The sequence below is a fragment of the Monodon monoceros genome, unplaced genomic scaffold (genome assembly GCF_005190385.1).
Source record: "Monodon monoceros isolate NGI ecotype Baffin Bay Population unplaced genomic scaffold, NGI_Narwhal_1 Super_Scaffold_18, whole genome shotgun sequence".
Taxonomy (NCBI): Eukaryota; Metazoa; Chordata; class Mammalia; order Artiodactyla; family Monodontidae; genus Monodon; species Monodon monoceros.
This window is the reverse complement of record NW_021703774.1, coordinates 164,359,988-164,381,381: the sequence shown is the minus strand read 5'-3', so window position 1 is coordinate 164,381,381 and position 21,394 is coordinate 164,359,988. Positions and strand designations below refer to the sequence as shown.

Below are 21,394 nucleotides of genomic sequence, written 5' to 3'. Positions count from 1 at the left end.
TTTTTAGTGAGGTGGTTGATGTACAATATTAAATAAGTTTCAGGTACACAACATAGTGATTCACAATTTGTAAAAGTTATATTCCATATATAGCTATTATAATATATTGGCTATATTTAAAATATCTTTTTTAAATGACAGAATAAAATTGAAACAAATGTTAAGCTCATGAAGTACACAGCACAACAAAATACTTTAGCCAAAAGAAAAAAAATCACTCATCAAATTTGAAAATGTTTAAAAAAAAAAAATCAGTTTAAAATTATTAGTGGCTCTAGTGTTTTTACATTCTCAAAAATAAAGCAGTAATATGGGAAGATCCACACCAAATAAAATGATACAAATATTCAAATGCAGAAAATACAGAAAATCTCAGTAAAAAGGTTAAGAATATTAAAATAATAAAATATATGTATATAAGTACTAATATTGGAGATAATATTAAGTGAAATAATTGCTTATGGATCATTAATTGTATACGAATTAGTAAAATGATCAAACTACTGATTTCTATTTTAAATCTGAAAGGTTTTAATGTTTTAATTTCCCATAATCTTATAAAATACTGATTACAAAATTGGAATTGAGTGGTTGACTTACATTAATATAATTTCCTATTTAAAAGCGTCGCTTCAGAAAACTCAGAAGAATTTATAAGTAAAAAGCTATTCAAAACCTGCTTTTTCTCCTGGATGAAAAATGCAGAAGTTCAAGCACATTTAACTTGACGAAGTCAGCCTGTTGGCGTGGCTAATAATCTATAACCAAAATGTACTGAGCTAACAACATACTATGCAATTTGCAGCAGACTTGCCTTTCTTAAAAATTTTAGCTGGAGCAAAATTAAAAGTAATTTTGCTTGGGATTAACTAGAGAGACGCTAAGCCCAAAGCAGGTCATAAGGAATGCCTTATGCCATAAGGAATGCCTCTCTTGAGCTGTTGAGCCCTTGCTCACTTTCAATAGCTTGTAAGTCTTTTTATGCGTTCTGAGACATTTTTGAGAGCTTTAGGCTTCAAAAAATTGTCTTAGAAATTACGTGGATGGGAATCAAAGCTATTTTACTACAAACAAATGCTTACAATTCTGTGGTATGATTCACAACCATCTACACACAGGCTTTAAATACTACCTTTATTCAAGGTGTTGCCATTCATTTTCCCACTGCTTTGGTCTGCATCGCCATCTTGCTCATCCAGCTGTTCAAGAGCTAGCTGACGCCAACTGCGCAAGGAGGATTTCCCTACCCAAAATCCATCATTGCTGTGGAAGAGAGAGAGAATGTAAAATCATGCAAGTGACATTTCCTAATGTCCTTCTCCCTTCTTTCCTTGTGAAGGCCACAACTAAACTGAATTAAAATGTTCAGTAGTTGCTGCTGTGCACACAATTTTTTTTAACCTATTTCCTCATTTTGGCCATTTTTACTCCTCATACTAAATTGCACGTATAGAAAATACTTTGCTTCCATCCTAAATCTTACCCTGCTACTCCTAACCCTCATTTAAATTTATGCCAATCACACCAAACAACTGGCCACTTTCCTTCACTTGATTACTACTCAAAACTGCATATAGCTGACCCTTCAAATGCATATAGGCACTCACATATATATACACAAACACATTTAGGGGACTCAGGAGGTTGTTTGTGGAATGACCCAAAACAGTGAACTAGATTGATATTTCTTTGGGAAATATACAACTTAAATTAAACCCAAACATCATAAATGCCACCTGAGTCCAGAGGTGCTCTACAGAGTGTGGCTCAACAAACTCCAAGAAGCCTGTATGTTCCTGACAAGGATGCACCACTGGGTACCCCTGGTTAACAAACTTACTTCAGCCTCTTTAAAGGGGACACCCCAGGCCTGCCAGAATGGTTTTCCAACATAAGTATTCCACAATTCCATGTCAGAACACAGGCGAGCACCTTGCCTTAGCTTGTTTAGGCCTCAGATGCACATCTCTGCTTCAACCTTTCTAATGGATGGAATATAGCCACAGGAGCTGTGCCTCAGCCCTCTTTATCTTTGCCACAGCAGCAATCACCACAAAATTTACTCTGCTGTGGCCAACCACTCATCACCCTTCTTTCTTCCAAAGATCCCAAGTCCCTATTATCCACAAATAATAAGCTACTTGGTTTTTTAGCTTATCAAACAATATACACTGTGAACATACCCCTTTACTGTTGCTTTGAGCAGATTATTTACAGTTTTATAATCTTCATTTAGTTGGTTCTTCAGACGCAACACACGACAACGTTCTACTACACATTCCTTACACAGGGCTTTCACTGAGACAGAGAAAACGAAAGGGAAGAGTGTATTCACATACAGATTTCCTGTTAAGAAAATGTTTTCAGCACTTCATAAAACAATGAAGAATTTTAACCCAAAGTCACAAATTTTCACAATATAGCAAATTGGTATATGTCCTAAATTATTTTGGTGACATAAATATTAAGACAGCAATAGTGTTATCCTGCATAAAGGAAGAACTATAGGACATAAAATGTTATAATATGCTATAACTATCTATGCCAGAAAGTACATTTTACAAGATTTAGATGCAAATTTTGCAAGACCACCATCAAATGATGGAGGGTGTAAAGGAGGGGAGGGTAATCAATATACCTGACAACTATAAATGTAATGTTAATTGTTTAAGACCTTCCTGTGGGTATCAACCAAACCAATACTCTGAAGAGTACTGTACAAAATAACAAAACACTAGATGGCTTTCTCTAATGTATCCTATTTTGTCTGTCTTGTGAGAAAAAACACACAACAAAACTGAATAAGCAGTTTCTTTTCTAACATTATAAATATACTGTGTATGACACTGCTTAATTTATACTTGACTTAGCAAATCTTTTTTTTTTTTTTGCGGTACGCGGGCCTCTCACTGCTGTGGCCTTTCCCGTTGCAGAGCACAGGCTCCGGACGCGCAGGCTCAGCGGCCATGGCTCACGGGCCCAGCCGCTCCGCGGCATGTGGGATCTTCCCAGACCGGGGCATGAACCCGTGTCCCCTGCATCGGCAGGCGGACTCTCAACCACTGCGCCACCAGGGAAGCCCTAGCGAATCATTTTTGCAAAGTGCAAGGAATGTGAGGTCTAAGCACAGTCTGGGTCAAATGATCATAAAGATCATATAATGCAGACTTATTGCATTACTCTTTTTTAAGCAGATAAGACATCTCGAATTACCAGTTAGTCTTGGTCCTCCTCCATATCTACTATAGAAAATGTCTGCCGCATATTCAGATATTCTCTTCATAATCGATATTTTATCAGGATGAAGCTTATCGTGGGAACACAGGCAAGCGTGATTATCAATAGGCTTGGTGGGTGTCGATTCATCCAACCACTTCTGCAGCCACTCAAGAGAGACAAATTCATAGGGTTCTGAGGAAGAAAGGAAGGGAAAGAGCCTATGTATTTTTACAGCTTTTTGACTAAGCCATACATTCATTTCCTCAAGACAATGCAAACTCTTTCCAAAGTTAGCAGAATCAGAAGAATCATTGTTCAGGGAAGACGTTTCATGAGTACAGCACAAAGCTCCGTTTAACTAGCACTCATCTGAGTTCAAGGAGCTGTGCACGGGAGGGACGAGTCTGCACGGTGCCCTGTAAGATCGGCTGGTATTATTAACCACATTCTACAAAAGAGGTTTCCACAGAGAGAAGTGTCTTGCTTGATAGCACAGCAGAGCTCTGATCAGGACACTTGGTGACTACAAGCCACACTCCAGGCCAGCTCGCAAATCACATAACCTCACCCCCATAACGATTTTCATAAACACTTGTCATCGATGTGTGATAATACAACTGAAAGTTAAAATGAGGAGTCTGACTAGGTTTCTAAGTTAAAAATTAACCTCATCAGCTATAACCGCACTTTCACAAGGCCGTTTAAACCACTGAATTTTTCTTCACCCAAGATGATACTGATGCTGATTAAAAGGTAGTTGATTTCCCCATCCAAATCCATATCACAATCAATTCATTACATTATTATGTATTTCAAGAAATTAAGCTATTTTAAGCAACTTCTAGGATGAAGTGCACTGGAATCGAATATTATCAATTCTGAAGTTGCAAAAATTAAAAGATACAACCAAACACCTCAGAATGTGTTTTAATTTGGGAAAACAGAGCCCCAGAGTTCCGTAAAAGCCAAAATTAAAGATAAAGGGCCAGCTTTGATTACTTACAAAGATCTCCAGTGAGTCCCAGCATAAAACATAGAAGAAAACATACAGAGGTTGAATTTATATATTTGTATTATGATACTACTTCTGATGAGATCTGAGGGATAGACAATTCAACTCAAAGCCCATTTTGACCAATTTTACACTTCCCTGAGATTTACAAGTCTAAAAACTAACTTCCATTTTAAGTTTAGCATAAAACATTTCAATTTTTACAAAAACAAAATCCAGAACTGTTGGATCCCTTATTTGTGCTAAAACTGTACATCATAAACTGAGAGACTCCTGATTGGTCAGCTCTGATGCAGCTGCAGAGGAAGAGCTCGTGACTACAAGTTGAGACCAAGTTCTGCCACCAAGAAACTGAACTTGAGCAAGTCACTTGAACTCTCTATGCTTCAGATCTTTTATTTGTAAAATGAAGGTAATAATACCTGCCTTCTACCTACCTCACAGGGATGCTGTTGAATGTAAAAGATAGGGTATGTGAAGCATTTTGAGCTTTTATGGAAGAAAAGAGATATAGAAAAGTTAATCATATATTCACACAATATATAAATGTGGAGTAAGATTCAGCATAGGTTAACATGGTTGTGGCATTTTACAATGTATAATGGTATGGAATGATCCCTATCCCAGAGAGCAAAATACAAGTCTTAGCATATCTAATCTCTTCCCAAGGAGAGTCCCATAGGTTAAAACTTTTAGTAATCTCAAGGCTATTGATGTAAGATATGAAGATTAGAAAAATCTTGCAAGAGCTGTAGCAATTTCTACCAAGGGCTTCCCTAACAATCGGGGTCTAGCACAAGTCTCAATACTTAAAGTAGATTCTGCTTGTGCAAGGTTTTTACACTACAGATGTTTCTGCACTAGAGAGAGACGCCTGGCAGGTTCTCACAGATGTTCTCCATTATTGTGATGCCAAAGGCATGGAGAATCAACTAACAAACAGGAGTAAGAACTCTATTAAGTTGGGATAACAAACTGTATAAAAATCTCAGCATCTGACGAAGCGGGAAAGCAAGTGTTAAAATATTTACCAAAGGGAAACGTATACTATGGTTCAAACTTATTTATATATAGTTTTAAATGCCTGGATTTTGAATAGGAATTTGTTTTGTAAAGTTATAAAGTCTAGAAAGATCATGGCATCAAAAATATTTGAAACAACTTACCTAAAGATAATTTAGGATTATTTAGAGATAATTTATTTCAACTTAAATAAAAAGGGCCAAAAGGGTTCAGGTTCCCAGTGAGGTTTATATTTTAGGATAAGTGACCCTTCTTTTAATATGTTCACAAAGATAAGATTTAGAAAAAACATAAGACTTTGATTGGCAGCACAAAACCATGGTCAGTAGCTTTGAGATCTGACAATATTTTAGGAAAACATGGACGTACTATCGTATAAGGTTACTATAAACGGGAAAAAATTATAAACCTCATAATTGGTAAGAGTATTGATAACATATATACATATTCGAAGAACACAAGCACTGGTTCTTATAGACGGAATGAAAACAGGCAAGAGGGCACACAGTGTAAACTTGACACATAACATCTTTGGACCATACAATTTTAAAGAGTGATTCTCTTTAGTTTATAGACCCAGTAAGTTGCTTTCTTTTGTCCAGTGGATACAGGAAACCACGAATAAGGTTCAGAAAACAAATTTCTAGGTACCAACTCCTTTGAATAAGTTTAGAGATTTGAATTACACGTTCATTTCCAAATTGTTTCCAATAAAACTGAGGTCGGTCTAATTATTTAGGATAATCCCAACCCTTGAAGCAGAGTAACAGGTTACAAAGAAAGGTCAGAATCAAATGAAGGTATAGTTTAGACAGAACTTTTGAGAGATATTCTTACAGATGTAGCAATTTATATTCATCTTTTGCTTAAAGTAATACCAGTAATGGAAAACTGAGATATCAAAAAGACAAAACCACAAGTACAATTATGCTTGAGTATTTATTTTCTAAAATTAGTAAAACTGCCTCTTTTTAAAGTAGGAGTTGGGTATGGGGAATTGCCTATGAAATGACAGAAAACATTATTACAAATGGCATACCAGCCTTAAGGTGTTGAGGTTTCCTTTTTGAGGCATTAGATAAACTTGAATAAACATACACAGTAAAGGAATGAGCTAGACTGTGTGGGATAATTCTTAAGAAATTAGGGGTCAGCAGAAAGCTTTCCTATTCTTAGAATATTTGATACTAAATTTCAAAATAATCTAACAGTATCATAAAAATAGTACTCATATAAAAGAATGCCTGTTAATACTATTAGGGCACAAAGTACACAAGGAAATAGACTAGGCAAGTTGCTTCCATAGTAGCCCGATCAGATTTTTCTTTCAAAAACAAGTTAATGCCTCACAACTTAGAAATATCTACAAGGGTTATATATGCAGAGTGCTGACCTAAACCTCATAATTTATTAAGAGCTTCCCATTTTTAAAAGTCCACGATAATGAAAACTATACGGAATGCTACACATTAAGTTACTGTTGGTTTACATAGTAATTGTATAGTGCACAAGCTGGCATTAATGGGTTATAAATAAGAAAGGGCAGGGGAAAGTTTGTTCATACACATTTGTGAACATAAAAGAAACAAGGCACTTAATGGCAACAGTGCTGTCCCAGAATATCTTACAGACCAGCTCCAGCAGGTAACCTTTGGTACAGCTCCTTAACTTCTTCATGCTTTGCTTTTCCTTTATCCACACTTTGCTTACGCATCTCGGCCATTTCAATACACCACTCCTCAAATTTGGAATTATCCCGATCTACCAGCTCTTGAAGAAAGGCTATTCAGAACAGAAAGACACAAAAACCTTTATCCTGTTTTTCAAAGACAAAGAACCATGCTGATTTGTAAATTACAGCAAATACTGGCTAAGATTTTGGTGGCAAAATCCTACTATGGTCTCCCTACAACCTGCAGGCAGAAGTAAAACTGAAGACAGACCCTGGAATAATACCAGGGGGTTTCCCTACCCGATTCTGCATGACATCATCAGCCAACTGGAAGCATCAAATGGGTCAGAAACACCATTCAAAACACATGGTGCCACAGACAGAGCACAGCACAGTATTAGGTAAAATGACAACTGACGACTGCCTTCAGCCAAGCAGCAGCTCTTTCTTTCTTATATTAAATCTAGAAAATTTATAACTGGCTAAAACCCAAAACTGCTTTACAAAACTGAACAAAACAGAACCAAATTGCTCTTTAAATTCATCTTTATAATCCATAGGAATTTTTTTAAATTGCTTTTGCTTTTCTTTAGGGGCAGTCAGTGGAATAGTTCTGTTAAAGCCTCCTTTATCATAAAAACTCACCACTTTAAAGCAAATCTGTGATTATATACACTTTCACCATTTACCATATGCGACCAACCTACCATAATAGATAAAAGCAATCCGTTCTCGTCATTGACCTTTGAGCATGGTATTCTAAAGTATTTGCCTTATGTAATCCTGGAAAATTGCTCACCTGGTACCTGAATAGTCGTGTTGGGTTTTTCTTGAGCTTGTAGTCTATAAACCAACATGTACGCATTTCGAGAGCAGTGAGTTCCTTTGCCACACTTGGGTTTACGTGTCTGGGATTTAGAAGGTTCTGCTGAGGTAAGAGAAATCAAAAGATGACTAAATTAGAATGCCTAGAGTTTATTCATTCTTTTGCAGGGGAGGGGAAGGGGGAGGGTCATAGAAAACAATTCCTAAAATACGAACTCAAGATACATTAAAAGGCAATACAAATTTAGCAGGCTGGACAAATTTTTTAATATTTAAACAAGTTACTAACCCGCATTGCCTGCCATATTCCATTTTTACAAGCTGAAAAGAAAGTATTCTTTTTCACAATGACAAACCTGAACCAGGAAAAAAAAAAAAACCACAAACTATTATGAGTTTATTTTACTGTTGATCTTAAATTACAAAAATAAATCGACTTAATTGTGCAAAGAAATAAAATGGAATGTTCCTGAAAAAAATGAAATAAAATGCTAAGATTAGCCACTAATCTCTATAAATTCAGAAGCAAGTGGAAAACATTCGTGTTTTACATGGCACATACATCACATGAAGGGGATCTTCAAATTGAGTCTGATTACCCCAGGATAACCTTCCAATGGGTAGGAGGTCATGGATAGTTCTGAGGAAATCAATTACCAGATCCTCAATTAGACAATGTATTTTTCTAAAATTGTTCAGGTTTCACTGATGGTTTCCACCTCTCCTTTCAGTCATCTGCCTCCCCACCTTACAAAAGAAAGATATAACCTCTTACCTGTGACAAAAAAAGTCTTATCTCACCAAAAGATATGTTTACAGTAAAATTTTGCTGTTCAATTTTTTTAAATTTCTAACACACTTACATTGGTTTGATCAATTATATAGTTTTATTTAAAAAAAAAAAAAGGACACTCAATCCAGAAGTACTTTCTAACTATTTAGAGTTTTATAGCTACAGAAAACTTAGTATATTCCATCAGAATGAAATTCTATAGGGTCAGTGTAATGGAAACACTAGTGTAGGAGAAAAAGGAAACATAAAAAAAAAAAATCCTGTCATAAAAAAAGATCAGTTCATTTAACTCTGAAAAGGATGACATGGATGTATGGAATCTATATGTTATGTAATTTCATTTGGATACAACAGTAATGCTGCATTTTAAGTTTCAATATTTATAATTTGTCAGAAGTTACATTATTTGAAGCTATTTAAATTTACAATGAAAAATGCTGGATTTTAAAATGTGCAATGAAATACAAAAGTTGTTCAATATTCTTATAGGGACTACAGGAGCAAGTATGTTTGAAGACCAGTCATAGGGAATTAAAACTCTCAGGAGCATGTATACAAAGAAAAGACGTTGGTCATTCCTAACTAAAAAGTTAAGATTTAAGATGTTCATTGGGCTTCCCTGGTGGCGCAGTGGTTGAGAATCTGCCTGCCAATGCAGGGGACACGGGTTCGAGCCCTGGTCTGGGAAGATCCCACATGCTGCGGAGCAACTAGCCCCGTGAGCCACAATTACTGAGCCTGCGCATCTGGAGCCTGTGCTCCGCAACAAGAGAGGCCGCGATAGTGAGAGGCCCGCGCACCGCGATGAGGAGTGGCCCCCACTTGCCGCAATTAGAGAAAGCCCAGGCACATAAAAGAAGACCCAACACAGCAAAAATAAATAAATAAATTAAAAAAAAATTTTTTAAAAAAGGAAAAACTCAAAAAGAAATGTTCATTAATTTGTATAAGATGGAATATAAAATGATTCATAGAAGCTCACAAGAGAATATAGTAATGACTGACTAATGGAATTTAATGAATAAGTATTTTCTATTTTTGATAAAATAGATAAAAGGAGCAATGTAAGCTGCATATAATGAGAGGTATTAAAACATTGGAATGGGGGCTTCCCTGGTGGCGCAGTGGTTGAGAGTCCGCAACGGGAGAGGCCACAACAGTGAGAGGCCTGCATACCGCAATAAAAAAAAAAAAAAAAAAAAAATTGGAATGGGGTCCTCATACGTGTAGAGTCTCTTTCTATTGAACTGTTTTAAAATTTAGGACTATCTATATGTAGAAGACAGGAGAGCCTTAATAGTGCTTTTAATCCTACAATTTTCTCACTGTAATGAAACAGATCAAATAAACCTCAGTAAAGAACAGTCAAATAAAGCCGAATTTTAATTATTCACAATTTAAAACTACATGTCAATTTTGTTCCTAGTAAGAATATCACGATAAGAAAATATATAAGCAAATGTTAAGAGCCTAAGTATTACTTAGGTAAAGTGGGAGCAAGATTGCTACATGTCTAAAATGTGATTTAAAATTAGAAAATACTTCTAGCATCAAGTCTGGGTTGAGCGCTCCTCAGAGCAGGCAAACCCAGCATACCTCCCACTTTCTCATTTCAAGCTTTACTGAGGTATAATTGATGAATAAAAATGGTATACATAGGGCTTCCCTGGTGGCGCAGTGGTTGAGAGTCTGCCTGCCGATGCAGGGGACACAGGTTCGTGCCCCGGTCCGGGAAGATCCCACATGCCGTGGAGCGGCTGGGCCCGTGAGCCATGGCCGCTGAGCCTGCGCGTCCGGAGCCTGTGCTCCGCAACGGGAGAGGCCCGCGTACCGCAAAAAGAAAAAAATGGTATACATAAAAAAATAGAAAATACTTCTTCCAATTACAAGAATAGAGCCACCACATGGACATCTGCAGCAAGATTCCCCAGGCCTTCCTGAAAGCCAACCTTAACTGCCATGCTACTCCACCTTGGGAAAGAGGTACTGATCCTTTAAGAAAGAAGGGTGGCAGGAGACACACACCTACTCCCAATCCTTTTCTCTTTTTGCATCCCATTGTCCGTGCCGCACCCCAAAATGACAAACACGGTAAGAAAGTGATGAGAACCTCAGCCAAGATGGCTCCTATTGGAAGAACAGCCACTCCATTCGACAATAAATGGGTATGTAGCCCACGAAAACCGAGGTGATGAGAGCTACACACTAGAATAATACTATTTCAGGAGGTATCGTTTACAGCATACCTCATTACTACAAAACAGCAAGCAGCTTATTCCCCAGAGGCACTGCTCCACACTCTAGGGATGGAGTAAGATACTTAACAGAGAGGGGTGGACACTGCTCAGGGAACAAAGTTCCCCTGCTATACTTATTTCCCCAAAATAAATTTCCTGACCCAGAGAAAAGGACTACAAATCCTACTATATGACATCTACTACTCATAACTTTTAGCTTAATACTCACCATCCTCTTCCCTAGCTGCCCACAATTAACCTGTTAATTGAAAATTAAATTTGTGCCTTCAAACTGTACTGAAAACATGACATTATGGAAACCATCTCTGGAGCAAAATCATTTTTTTAAAAAATTCAAGCATTTCTATAACAGATGTTCAGAGATTTCATGTGTTTAAGAAATGCAAATAGCCTTGATAGTCCATAACAATCTTGGGCCATAATAATTTATCACAAACATTTCTGGTAAAAAAAAAAATTATATTTTAAAAGGGCACTCACAACTTAAAGGTTTTACCTAGATCTTCCTCAATCCCTAGTTGTAATTTCTTCCCCTCCATCTTTTCTATGTCTTCGTCATTAAACTTATACCATTCACCAGACTGTGGATCTTTCACATGGGCAATGTAGTGACCGGAATAAGCACTCACTCCTCTGTGTATGAGGACTGCACTGAGTTCATACACATAGGACCCACCTAGGGAAGGAGAAAGGGGAAAAATGAAAGAAATTTTGGATAACATTATTTCTTCTTATATCCTGAGCCTGAATTGTAATGATTACAATTCTTTATGCATCTGACAGAGTTCAAAATATGTCACCTAAGATTTAAAGAATTTAGTCTCATAAAATAAAGTAGCAGGCATTGTTTTAAGCAGCTCACTGTATCAACTCTCCATTCCCTCTGCAAAATATACAGGTGGAAAGCTACGGCATTCTGGGCACTCAGGGTTACGAAGCTATTCTGAAGTATACTTTCCCTTCTGCATTAACAGGCTGAGCCATATGCTTACCAAGAATCAGTTGTTAATATTTTCCAACTTATTACAAAAATTAACTACACACAAACTAATAAGATTTGAGTGCAAAACTAAAAAGCTATTGTTTCTAGAAAAGAGAAAAATGTTTTTTAAAAATTGGAGATAAGTCATTAAGGAAAATTGCTTTCAAAATAGGTGTAGACAAGGGAACTCACTGGTCGGCCAGTGGTTAGGACTCGGTGCTTTCAATGCCGATGACGTGGGTTTGATCCCTCGTCAGGGAACTAAGATCCCACAAGCCTCGTGGCACGGCCAAAAGAGAGGGAAAAAAAAAATCGGTGTAGACAAGACGAATAGAAAATACAGAGAAAGAAACAATAAAAATCTAGACTGGGTTCTGCACTCAGATTTCTTTATGAGTATTTTAACTTATTAACTATTCCACTTTAAACAAAACTGGGGCTTCCCTGGTGGCGCAGTGGTTGGGAGTCCGCCTGCCAATGCAGGGGACACGGGTTCGATCCCTGCTGCGGGAAGACCCCACATCCTGCGGAGCAATGAAGCCTGTGCGCCACAACTACTGAGCCTGCGCTCTAGAGGCGGCGAGCCACAACTACTGAGCCCGTGTGCCACAACTACTGAAGCCCGCGTGCCTAGAGCCCGTGCTTCTCAACAAGAGAAGCCACCGCAATGAGAGGCCTGTGCAACTCAACGAGGAATAGCCCCCGCCTGCAGCAACTAGAGAAAGCCTGCACGCAGCAACGGGGACCCAACGCAGCCAAAAATAAATAATAAATAAAATAGATAAATTAAAATAAATAAACAAAACCTACATATCACAGCCTATCTACTATGCACATGGTTTATGCAAGAAGAGAAGGCTTTATCCATACATCAAAATATCAGCAAATGAACGAACATTTACGTTTTAAGACAAAATATTTTTAAGTTTGAAAAAAATCTTTTAAACATTCTAAACTTAAACTAATTATAGGGAGGAAACTACTTAAAGCAATCACTGCTACTACACATTTTATTAATAAAAATTAGAAAAATTCATCAGCAATCCTACAACACAGACATAACCACTATTAATATTGAAACTTATAGATTTTTTCCAACAAATATATCATTAACATCTTTCCACATCATTAAATATTCTTCTGAAAATTATTTATAGTGACTATATACAAGTACCACATTATATTGAACCACTCCCTCACTGCTGGACATTTAAACTGGTAGCATTTTATGGCCATTAAATAATTACCTTTGTCATAAAAATCTTTGCACACATATCTTTGTTTCATCACTGTAATTTCCTTAAAACTGCAAGAAGTCAGTCATAAAGGTATAGCCAGTCACTCATTCAACAAATAATAAACATTCTAGACACTGTTTTAGGCATGGAGAATACAGCAGTTGACTGAAATGACAAAGTCCTGCATTCCTTTAGCTCAGTGGGGGGACACGGTAATGCAGATTAATACCTGAAGCAAAGCCCATCTAACCCCCCCCCAGCTGAAAATAAATTTAAAATACTAAGATAAAAATACTTTAAAATCTTTTAAGATGCAATGATCATCTGGCAACAAATGAAGAATTCTCAGAAGCCAAATACTATGTGAAGGCAGGAAGCTAGGGAGGTTAAGGAAAATGAAACCAATTTCCTCCTGAGAGTATTAGGTGAAACTTTATCAACTTCAACTGTTTTTTTCACATTTAAGAGGTTTGTGGGACCAAAGCTAAGATCCTTAAAAGGTGAGGAGTCTAGAAGAGGACTCACATCGTGAAACTAGGATTCTTCAGTTTAAGAAATAAGGAGAAATGAACCTACCCTGCAGAGGAAATAGCAGGAAAAAATTATCTGCCTTATACTTTGACTCTTGGGGTGAGGAAAAAAACAAATATCTGTTGCAAGTTTTTAAGAATCTAGCCCTCATGAATATTTCAACCAAGAATTCACACTACCTAGGAAGACAGAAAAACCTCAAGCCAAGAATGTAGTTTGATGTGGTCCTAGAATGAGTGACAGTTCTAAGGAATATGAATTCAGTCCAACATACACATAAACACACACAAACACAACACAAAACACAAAGGACACAAGTCACTATAACTGAGAGGCAGGAAACAACAGGTAAATAACCCATGAAGTTTTTCATCTCAGTTACTGGAAAAAGTAAAAATAAGTAGAACGTTATGTTTAAAGAAATAAATGATAGAATAAAAACTAAAAGGAATGAGATTATAAAAAATGAAAGATGTGATACAGAACCAAATCAAGCTTCTAGAAATGAAAATTACAATAACTGAAAGTTGAAACTCTACACAAGTTTTAACAGCGCAACTAGGTTTGCCTAAATAGAGAATCATTAAAGTAGAAGGTAGACCTGAGAAAAGTTATGTAGAATGCAGGACAAAGCAAGAGTTAGGAGACATGGATGGCAAAGTTAAAATCTTAATACATGACTAATATAATTCCAGAAGGAGAGATGAATGAATGGAAAAGAGAAAAAAAATTAAGACATAATGGTTGAGAAATTTATCCTTTAGGGAGGATAAATACACTAAAATTCAACCCAAACAGGTCACAGTGGCACTGCAAAACACCAAAACAAAAACAAACAAAAAAAAGATCTTCAAAATCAGACAAAATAAAACAGGTCACCTATAAAGAAACAAGAATTAAAACCACAACCAACTTTACAACAGCAACAAAGGAAGCCCTAAGACAACAGAATCTCTAATAGTACTGAGTGAAAATAACTGTTAATCCTTAGAGTAAATTTCACAAGAAATAAATATACTTCCAGACAGTATGCTGAAAATAACTTGATACCAACAGATCCTTACTAAAGGCATTTTTACAAACTTAATTCAAGTGTTCCAGATGGAAGGTCTAGAATATTAAAAGGAATGATAAACAAAGGAGGTAAGTAAACTAACAACAATAATTCTACAGATAAGGCATCCTATGAGGGCTAGTGTGTGTGTGTGTGTGTGTGTGTGTGTGTTTGGCAGCTGAGGGCTTGTGTGTGTGTGTGTGTGTGTGTGTGTGTGTGTGTGTTTGGCAGCTGAGGGCTGGTGTGTGTGTGTGTGTGCTTGGCAGCTGAGGGCTAGTGTGTGTGTGTGTGTGTGTGTGTGTGTGTGTTTGGCAGCTGTGGCCACACCAAGCAGCTTGTAGGAGCTTACTTCCCCAACTAGGGATCGAACCCAGGCCCCTGGCATAGGATTCCCCTTATCAGTTTTTTTTTTTAAGGTAGAACTAAAACACATATGAAAACAATAAACAACTTAGGAGAATATCGATTTCCTAGTGGTTTGAGGTCCTTGTACTGTTTTTAGAGGAACTCTAAGAGTTAGGTATGTTATAATTTCCAGGTTAATCACTGAAAGAACAAAATAGTAATAGCAAACAGCCCAGCCCAGGTTGTATCCACCAGGTGGGCACTTCCACACTCCACGTTTCAGGGCTTACGTAGACTCACCTACCACTCTTCTTTCCACTACACTGCACTCTCCCAATCACTTCATGGAAAAGGTGAACGAGAAACAACCTCTCCACTCCCAACCTCAGGTAAGAAACAACCTCTCCACTCCCCAACCTTAGGGAACCTAAAGAAAACTCCTTAACCCTGAGCAGAACAACAGGAAGAGAATGGGGGGAAATGTCATGGTGTGTTAAATTGGCCGGGTTCTTATAGCGTGAGTGAGCAAGGGAACCTCAAGCAGCGAACTTGATCTGTGATGATACCTAACTAGTAGGGACCCCAGGTGCCTGGCAGAAAGAAACCTGAGGTCTCTCTGAAGGAGGTGGCTTCATCCCAGCCCTAAGTGAATCCCCGTAAAAAATTTTCCAGGGACTTCCCTGGTGGTCCAGTGGTTAAGACTCTGCACTTCCACTGCAGGGGGCGCAGGTTCGATTCCTGGTGAGGGAACAAGATCCCACATGCCATGCAGTGCGGCAAAAATAGAAAATAAAATAAAAATTTTCCAGAGATAACCAGGTACGGAAGACATGGCAACATTAAAATAACCAAATCAGACAGCAAAAATAAACCTGAATAATATTCCACCAATATCAGTCATGGATTATAAAACTGGGCTCTCTATGTTTAGAGAAATGAGAAACTTGAAAATATATGCAAGTGACAGGGAACTATAAAAAGTGATGTAAATTTGAATTAGAGGAATTAGGAGTATAAATAGATGAACTGATCCAGTTAAAAGATCAAAACTGTCAGATTGGGTTTTCTCATATAAATTTGAAATTCTCCAAAATAAAAAGGTTAAGAAGAGAGACAGACATACCTGTGGTGTTTTCTCCAGGGATCAATGGCCCAGATGAAGGAGCAGAGGAGGCAGATTAAGATTTAGTGATGGGTTAGATTTCACCTGGCTACATCCCAGGAGGCAAAAGGGTAAACTAAACTATAATGTTTAGGGGTACAAGCTTACACGGTAAAATGCTAAAGCAAAAAGATTAAAAAGTGATTTCCATATAAGTCAGATTACTGGCTATATTTCAGGAGGAAGGAGACTGCAACTGGGTGGGGCACACAGGAATCTTTGGAGTATTGGGAATGTTTTTTCTTGACCTGGGTGGTACTCGTGAAGATATTCACTTTGTGATAATTCTCTGAGCCATACATTTTTGTATTTTAACTTCGATGAATGTGTTACATTTTATAATTTTAAGAAGAGGAGGAAAAATAGGATGGAATAAGATGTATGAAATTTAAACTATGGAAGAAAAAGGTAGCTATGACCCTCAGAAGGACTGAGGCAGAGTGAAAGACAAAATCACTGAAGGAGAGAAGTTGTTAATGAGGTCAGCTGAAGACTGTCTACAACAGTGGTACTTAGTAGTATTCCCTAAATTATTAATGACGACAATAAACCACAGAAGGATTAGCAGTAACTGTGACTCTACTACCAGTGGACATCACGGTTTTCATTATCACATTATCATTGTTGCAGATAACCTGATTTTATACCTATCCATTTACTGTGCTCATCAACTTAAGAATTACAGTGGTCTTGGCCACTGGAACCTGTTCTTTGGTTTGCACTTATATTACTGTATTACAAATTTGTGTCAGTATTTTGAAAACTACATTTAAATGTAATTGGTTTCTGGGACTTCCCTGGCAGTCCAGTGGTTAAGACTTCGCCTTCCAATGCAGGGGGTGCGGGTGCGGGTTCAATCCTTGGTGGAGAGCTAAGACCCCACGTGCCTCGTGGCCAAGGAACCAAAACATAAAACAGAAGCAATATTGTAACAAATTCAATAAAGACTTCAAAAATGATCCACATCAACAAAAATCTTTAAATGTAATTGGTTTCTTCTAAAAGTCTATGAATTTTATTCAGACTCTTAAAATGGTCTACAGGGATATTAAAATCCCCAAGAAATATGGCAGGAGTTAGAGGGTAAGCTGCTAAATGTTCAAGGTATGAGAATCCCTCTCTCTACATATCTCCGTGTATCTGCAGGTTCACTATTTAAAGAAGCAAATGAATTCTCCTTTAAAAAATAGATCATCTTTTAGATCTATCTTTTCCACTTTGTGTGGATATGTGTGTGTAGACATACATGAATAAGAATTTAGGAAAATATAAATACTGGTTATCTGGGTGATAGAATTACAAGTGGCTCTTATTTATAACTCTTCTTTATGCTTTCTGAATTTTCCTAATTATCTAGAATGAACCCTGTGCAATTATAACAAGTTAATTTGTTTCTAGTATTCTACCTATATGAGGTAATACATTTGTATAACAAACATTACAAAAGAGTGTGAACAGGTCTATAACTACAAACTACTGGATTAATTTTACCAGTCATAGCTAACAATTCTAAAATAAGAATTTTTATTTCTCTCATTAAAAATTACTTAGTAGGGCTTCCCTGGTGGCGCAGTGGTTGAGAGTCTGCCTGCCGATGCAGGGGACACGGGTTCGTGCCCCGGTCCGGGAAGATCCCACATGCCGCGGAGCGGCTGGGCCTGTGAGCCATGGCCGCTGAGCCTGCACTCCACAACAGGAGAGGCCACAACAGTGAGAGGCCCGCGTACCACAAAAAAAACAAAACAAAACAAAAATTACTTAGTAATCCAACATACTAAAATTATATATACAGCTTTTTTGACCTATTATGGTCAAAGGTTTTCTTTACAATATAAATTGGACAAATATATAATAAATTGAATAATAAGAACTATTCAAAATCATACACTGGAGTCAAGGAAAAGAATAATTTGGGAATTCCCTGGCTGTCCAGGGTTAGGACTGGATGCTTTCACTGCAGTGGCCTGGGGTTCAATCCCTGGTCGGGGAACTAAGATCCTGCAAGCCACACAGCGCGCCCAAAAAAAAAAAAAAAAAAAAAGGAAAGGAATACTTTTACATCTCCTAAGTTTCTGACCCCGAGAAATCACTAAGCCATCAGGCTTTTCTAATTTCAAATAATTACCTAAACAAAGGAGGCAGGAAGCAAACTACTATGTAAAGTGAACTGCTAAAGTTTATTCATTCAGCCAAATATAATAGTAACAAAGTCCAGCAGCAACTTCTACAGTAGTTTCCTTCTTTCACAGGTGTAAATTTTAAATTCCAGTACTGATTAGAGAGCACCATACATTTTAAGGCTTAAATATTTACCACATCACTTCCCCCAACCTCCCCAATCATTTCTGTTGAAGGTTTTACTTTATGGCTTGCTTCTATTTATAAGCTGCCACCAGAACTTTTCTATGGAGACAGAGTTTATGATATAATTTCTGTATTAAAAATTTCACAAACATTAAGGTCAATCTTAAAAGAGAAGTAAAATGGTCTGTCCAGTACGGGCAGGAGAAACAAAGGGCAAGATGTTTCTTTTCTCTAACAAGAATCATCCTGTTTGGTAAGATAAAGACTACCAAAAGAAAAAGAAGAGTAAGTTATTAGAGACTCTGTCATAACTTCCTACAACTTATCAGTGGTCATATATATAATTATAGCATAAATATTGGAACTAGGCCATCTAATGTTTTTGAGAAAATGTTTTTTAAAAACGTCAATGGAGGCAGCTTGGAGACCCTTAATTTTACGAGGAATTACAGATATGGTATTGAGGCTAAGGTAACAAGCCTTGAGTACAGGAACAGCGAAGTATTTTTCATTTTTTATTCTTTTATACCATTAATTATATACTGGGTTGACCAAAAAGTTTGTTTGGGTTTTTCCGTGAACGAACATTTTGGCCAACCCCAATATACATCCATGAACCGTCTAATCTTTGTTATGCACTCACTCATAGAAAATGAAGTAACATATCGGCTCACCTAATATGCCTTTGCTCTCAAAGATTAGCAAATAAAATTTAGTAGTAAAATGCTACTCTGTACTGAACACAAATAGATCACAAGTTCGTCTCTGAGCATTGTAATTATCACTGCTTGGTAAAAATATTACCTTTGTGTTCCACATAAGGCTCCATATCCAAAATTTCTGAGAAGCCAATGTAGGTATTCAGCTTTTTCTTATGTCCAGTTTGCCTAACCAAGAAAAAGCTAATTATATTTATATTTAAAACATCCATAAAACAGTGTATAAGGTCTACTGGTTATTTTAATAAACTGGATAGCAGCTAGGTAGATTTCATTTAGCAATCTTGCTCAAAACATGATACTGTCTTAGAATTGGGCAATAAATAATCAACACCCTAAAAGGTATGAATTTAAAGTGCTAATTCCAAACAGTACATTTCTAGAAGTTTTTGTTTTATTACAAAGGAAACCATACATGTTCCTGCTTTACAGAAGAAATGCACATGTGAAAAAAAATTGCCTGATCTATCTCCATGGGAATGGGGGACGTACTGTAGTGAGCAGAAAATTTACTCAAGTCCTTATACAATAAAACAGAATGTCAAGGAAATTCAGTTCCTACCTAAATGTCTGCTTTTCCTTGGCAGTTTTTAATAATTTTTCAGAATAAAAAATAAGGATTCTCTATTTTTCTAGTTCTTAATTATGACAGGCTGTAACTTTCATCCCCAAATCTTGACTTTCAAATTATAAGCATTTTACTATCTTATCTATGGTAAAATCTGTACATACTAGTCCACAGTGAGCAACAAATACTACGACATGCACATATTTACCTGTCAAAGACAAAACGCATTAGCTGTAAGTTCAGAGTACAAGGAAGACTAAGGAGTCGGATCTTCCTTGTTGCATTCTGTTTGCTTTGACAGTTTTCACAAAAGTATCGATTGTCTCCTTCTAATTTTTCTTCCTGATCAGGAATAAGACACATTAAAAAAAAAAAAAAAAAAGAGAAGATTTTTTTAAGTGATCAACCCTATGATGCAAATTATAATTTCATTTCAGTTAATAGCTTCTATTTCTATTCAAGCTCTTTAAGATCAAGTTATTATAAATAATGAAGGACACATAAGGTTGTATTAGCTTAGCAGTGACATTATTAATTTGTATACAATGATTTAAAACTAATGTTTCTCTTTCCAAAACGTATGATTTTAAAAATACTTGGCTTTAGATCTTTTCTCCTGATAATCCCAATTCTGGGAATTGTAAGGAAGTAGGTTTAGAAAAGAAATCATAAGGGGCTTCCCTGGTGGCACAGTGGTTAAGAATCTGCCTGCCAATGCAGGGGACTCGGGTTCGAACCCTGGTCTGGGAAGATCTCACATGCCGTGGAGCAACTAAGCCCGCGAGCCACAACTACTGAAGCCTGTGCACCTAGAGCCCGTGCTCTGCAACAAGAGAAGCCACCGCGATAAGAAGCCCGTGCCCGCACACTGCAACGAGGAGTAGCCCTCGCTCTCCACAACTAGAGAAAGCCCACGCGCAGCAACAAAGACCCAACACAGCCAAAAATAAATTAATTAAATAAATAAATAAATAAATAAAAGAAATCATAGGTACTTTGATGCAGCAAAATTAATTTTAAAACAGTGAAAATGGGCGGAAACTACATATGGGCAATGAATATAAAATTATATATACAAATTTCAAACATACACACAGTTAAAGTTACTGAACCACATTCATGACACAAAACTAAGAGTGCAGAAAAACGCAATGTTAGAGCTAATGGTGGTTTCTTTTTAAATTTTTCCTTTTTTTTTATGCTGACTTTCTGCACAGTGTAAAGAGTTTTTTTTTATTATGTGTAACATAGGCAAAATTATTTAAGTCAATAAATTTTTAAGGAATTTCACATGTTCTGATTCTTTCCACTGCCAATCACCTTAGTGATTATTTTAGTGATAATCTCCAAAGTCATAATCTTCAAGATAAGATATCCCTTTCAAAAAGAAGTTTTGCTCAATCCATAGCTGTCATGTCAGTCAGTCCACAACTCTTTTAGTTGGGCTTCTTTGATCTCCAATGGAACACGGACACACTTCAAAATTCCCCACCTATAACCTTTGGGATCCAGTTTCCTCAAGCAATTTACTGTAGGACCATGTTTAGGGTCAGGAGATGGATATGCCTGGTTCTGAATTTGACACCCTCTAAAATTGTATTAAGTTCAAATCATATTCATTCCTAAGCTATCACACCCTACAACAGTACAGATCGTTGGGATATGCCAATATCTAAGATTAAAAAAAGT

The 21,394-nt window shown here is 36.9% G+C and overlaps 1 protein-coding gene across 2 annotated transcripts in view; it reads right to left on the bottom strand.

The window, feature by feature from the left end:
- Window positions 1–21,394, bottom strand: part of USP48 (ubiquitin specific peptidase 48) — a 68,096-nt gene that overhangs the window by 26,197 nt on the left and 20,505 nt on the right. Inside the window, exons 8-15 of one of the 2 annotated variants that reach the window (XM_029227764.1) lie at window positions 19,914–20,047; window positions 19,223–19,305; window positions 11,299–11,478; window positions 7,726–7,854; window positions 6,887–7,036; window positions 3,214–3,411; window positions 2,184–2,298; window positions 1,133–1,263 (exon numbers count right to left, since the gene is read on the bottom strand). In XM_029227764.1, the coding sequence (XP_029083597.1) occupies window positions 1,133–1,263; window positions 2,184–2,298; window positions 3,214–3,411; window positions 6,887–7,036; window positions 7,726–7,854; window positions 11,299–11,478; window positions 19,223–19,305; window positions 19,914–20,047 (1,120 nt within the window). The remainder of the gene's footprint in view (window positions 1–1,132; window positions 1,264–2,183; window positions 2,299–3,213; window positions 3,412–6,886; window positions 7,037–7,725; window positions 7,855–11,298; window positions 11,479–19,222; window positions 19,306–19,913; window positions 20,048–21,394) is intronic. The other variant, XM_029227765.1, reaches the window with a different exon arrangement.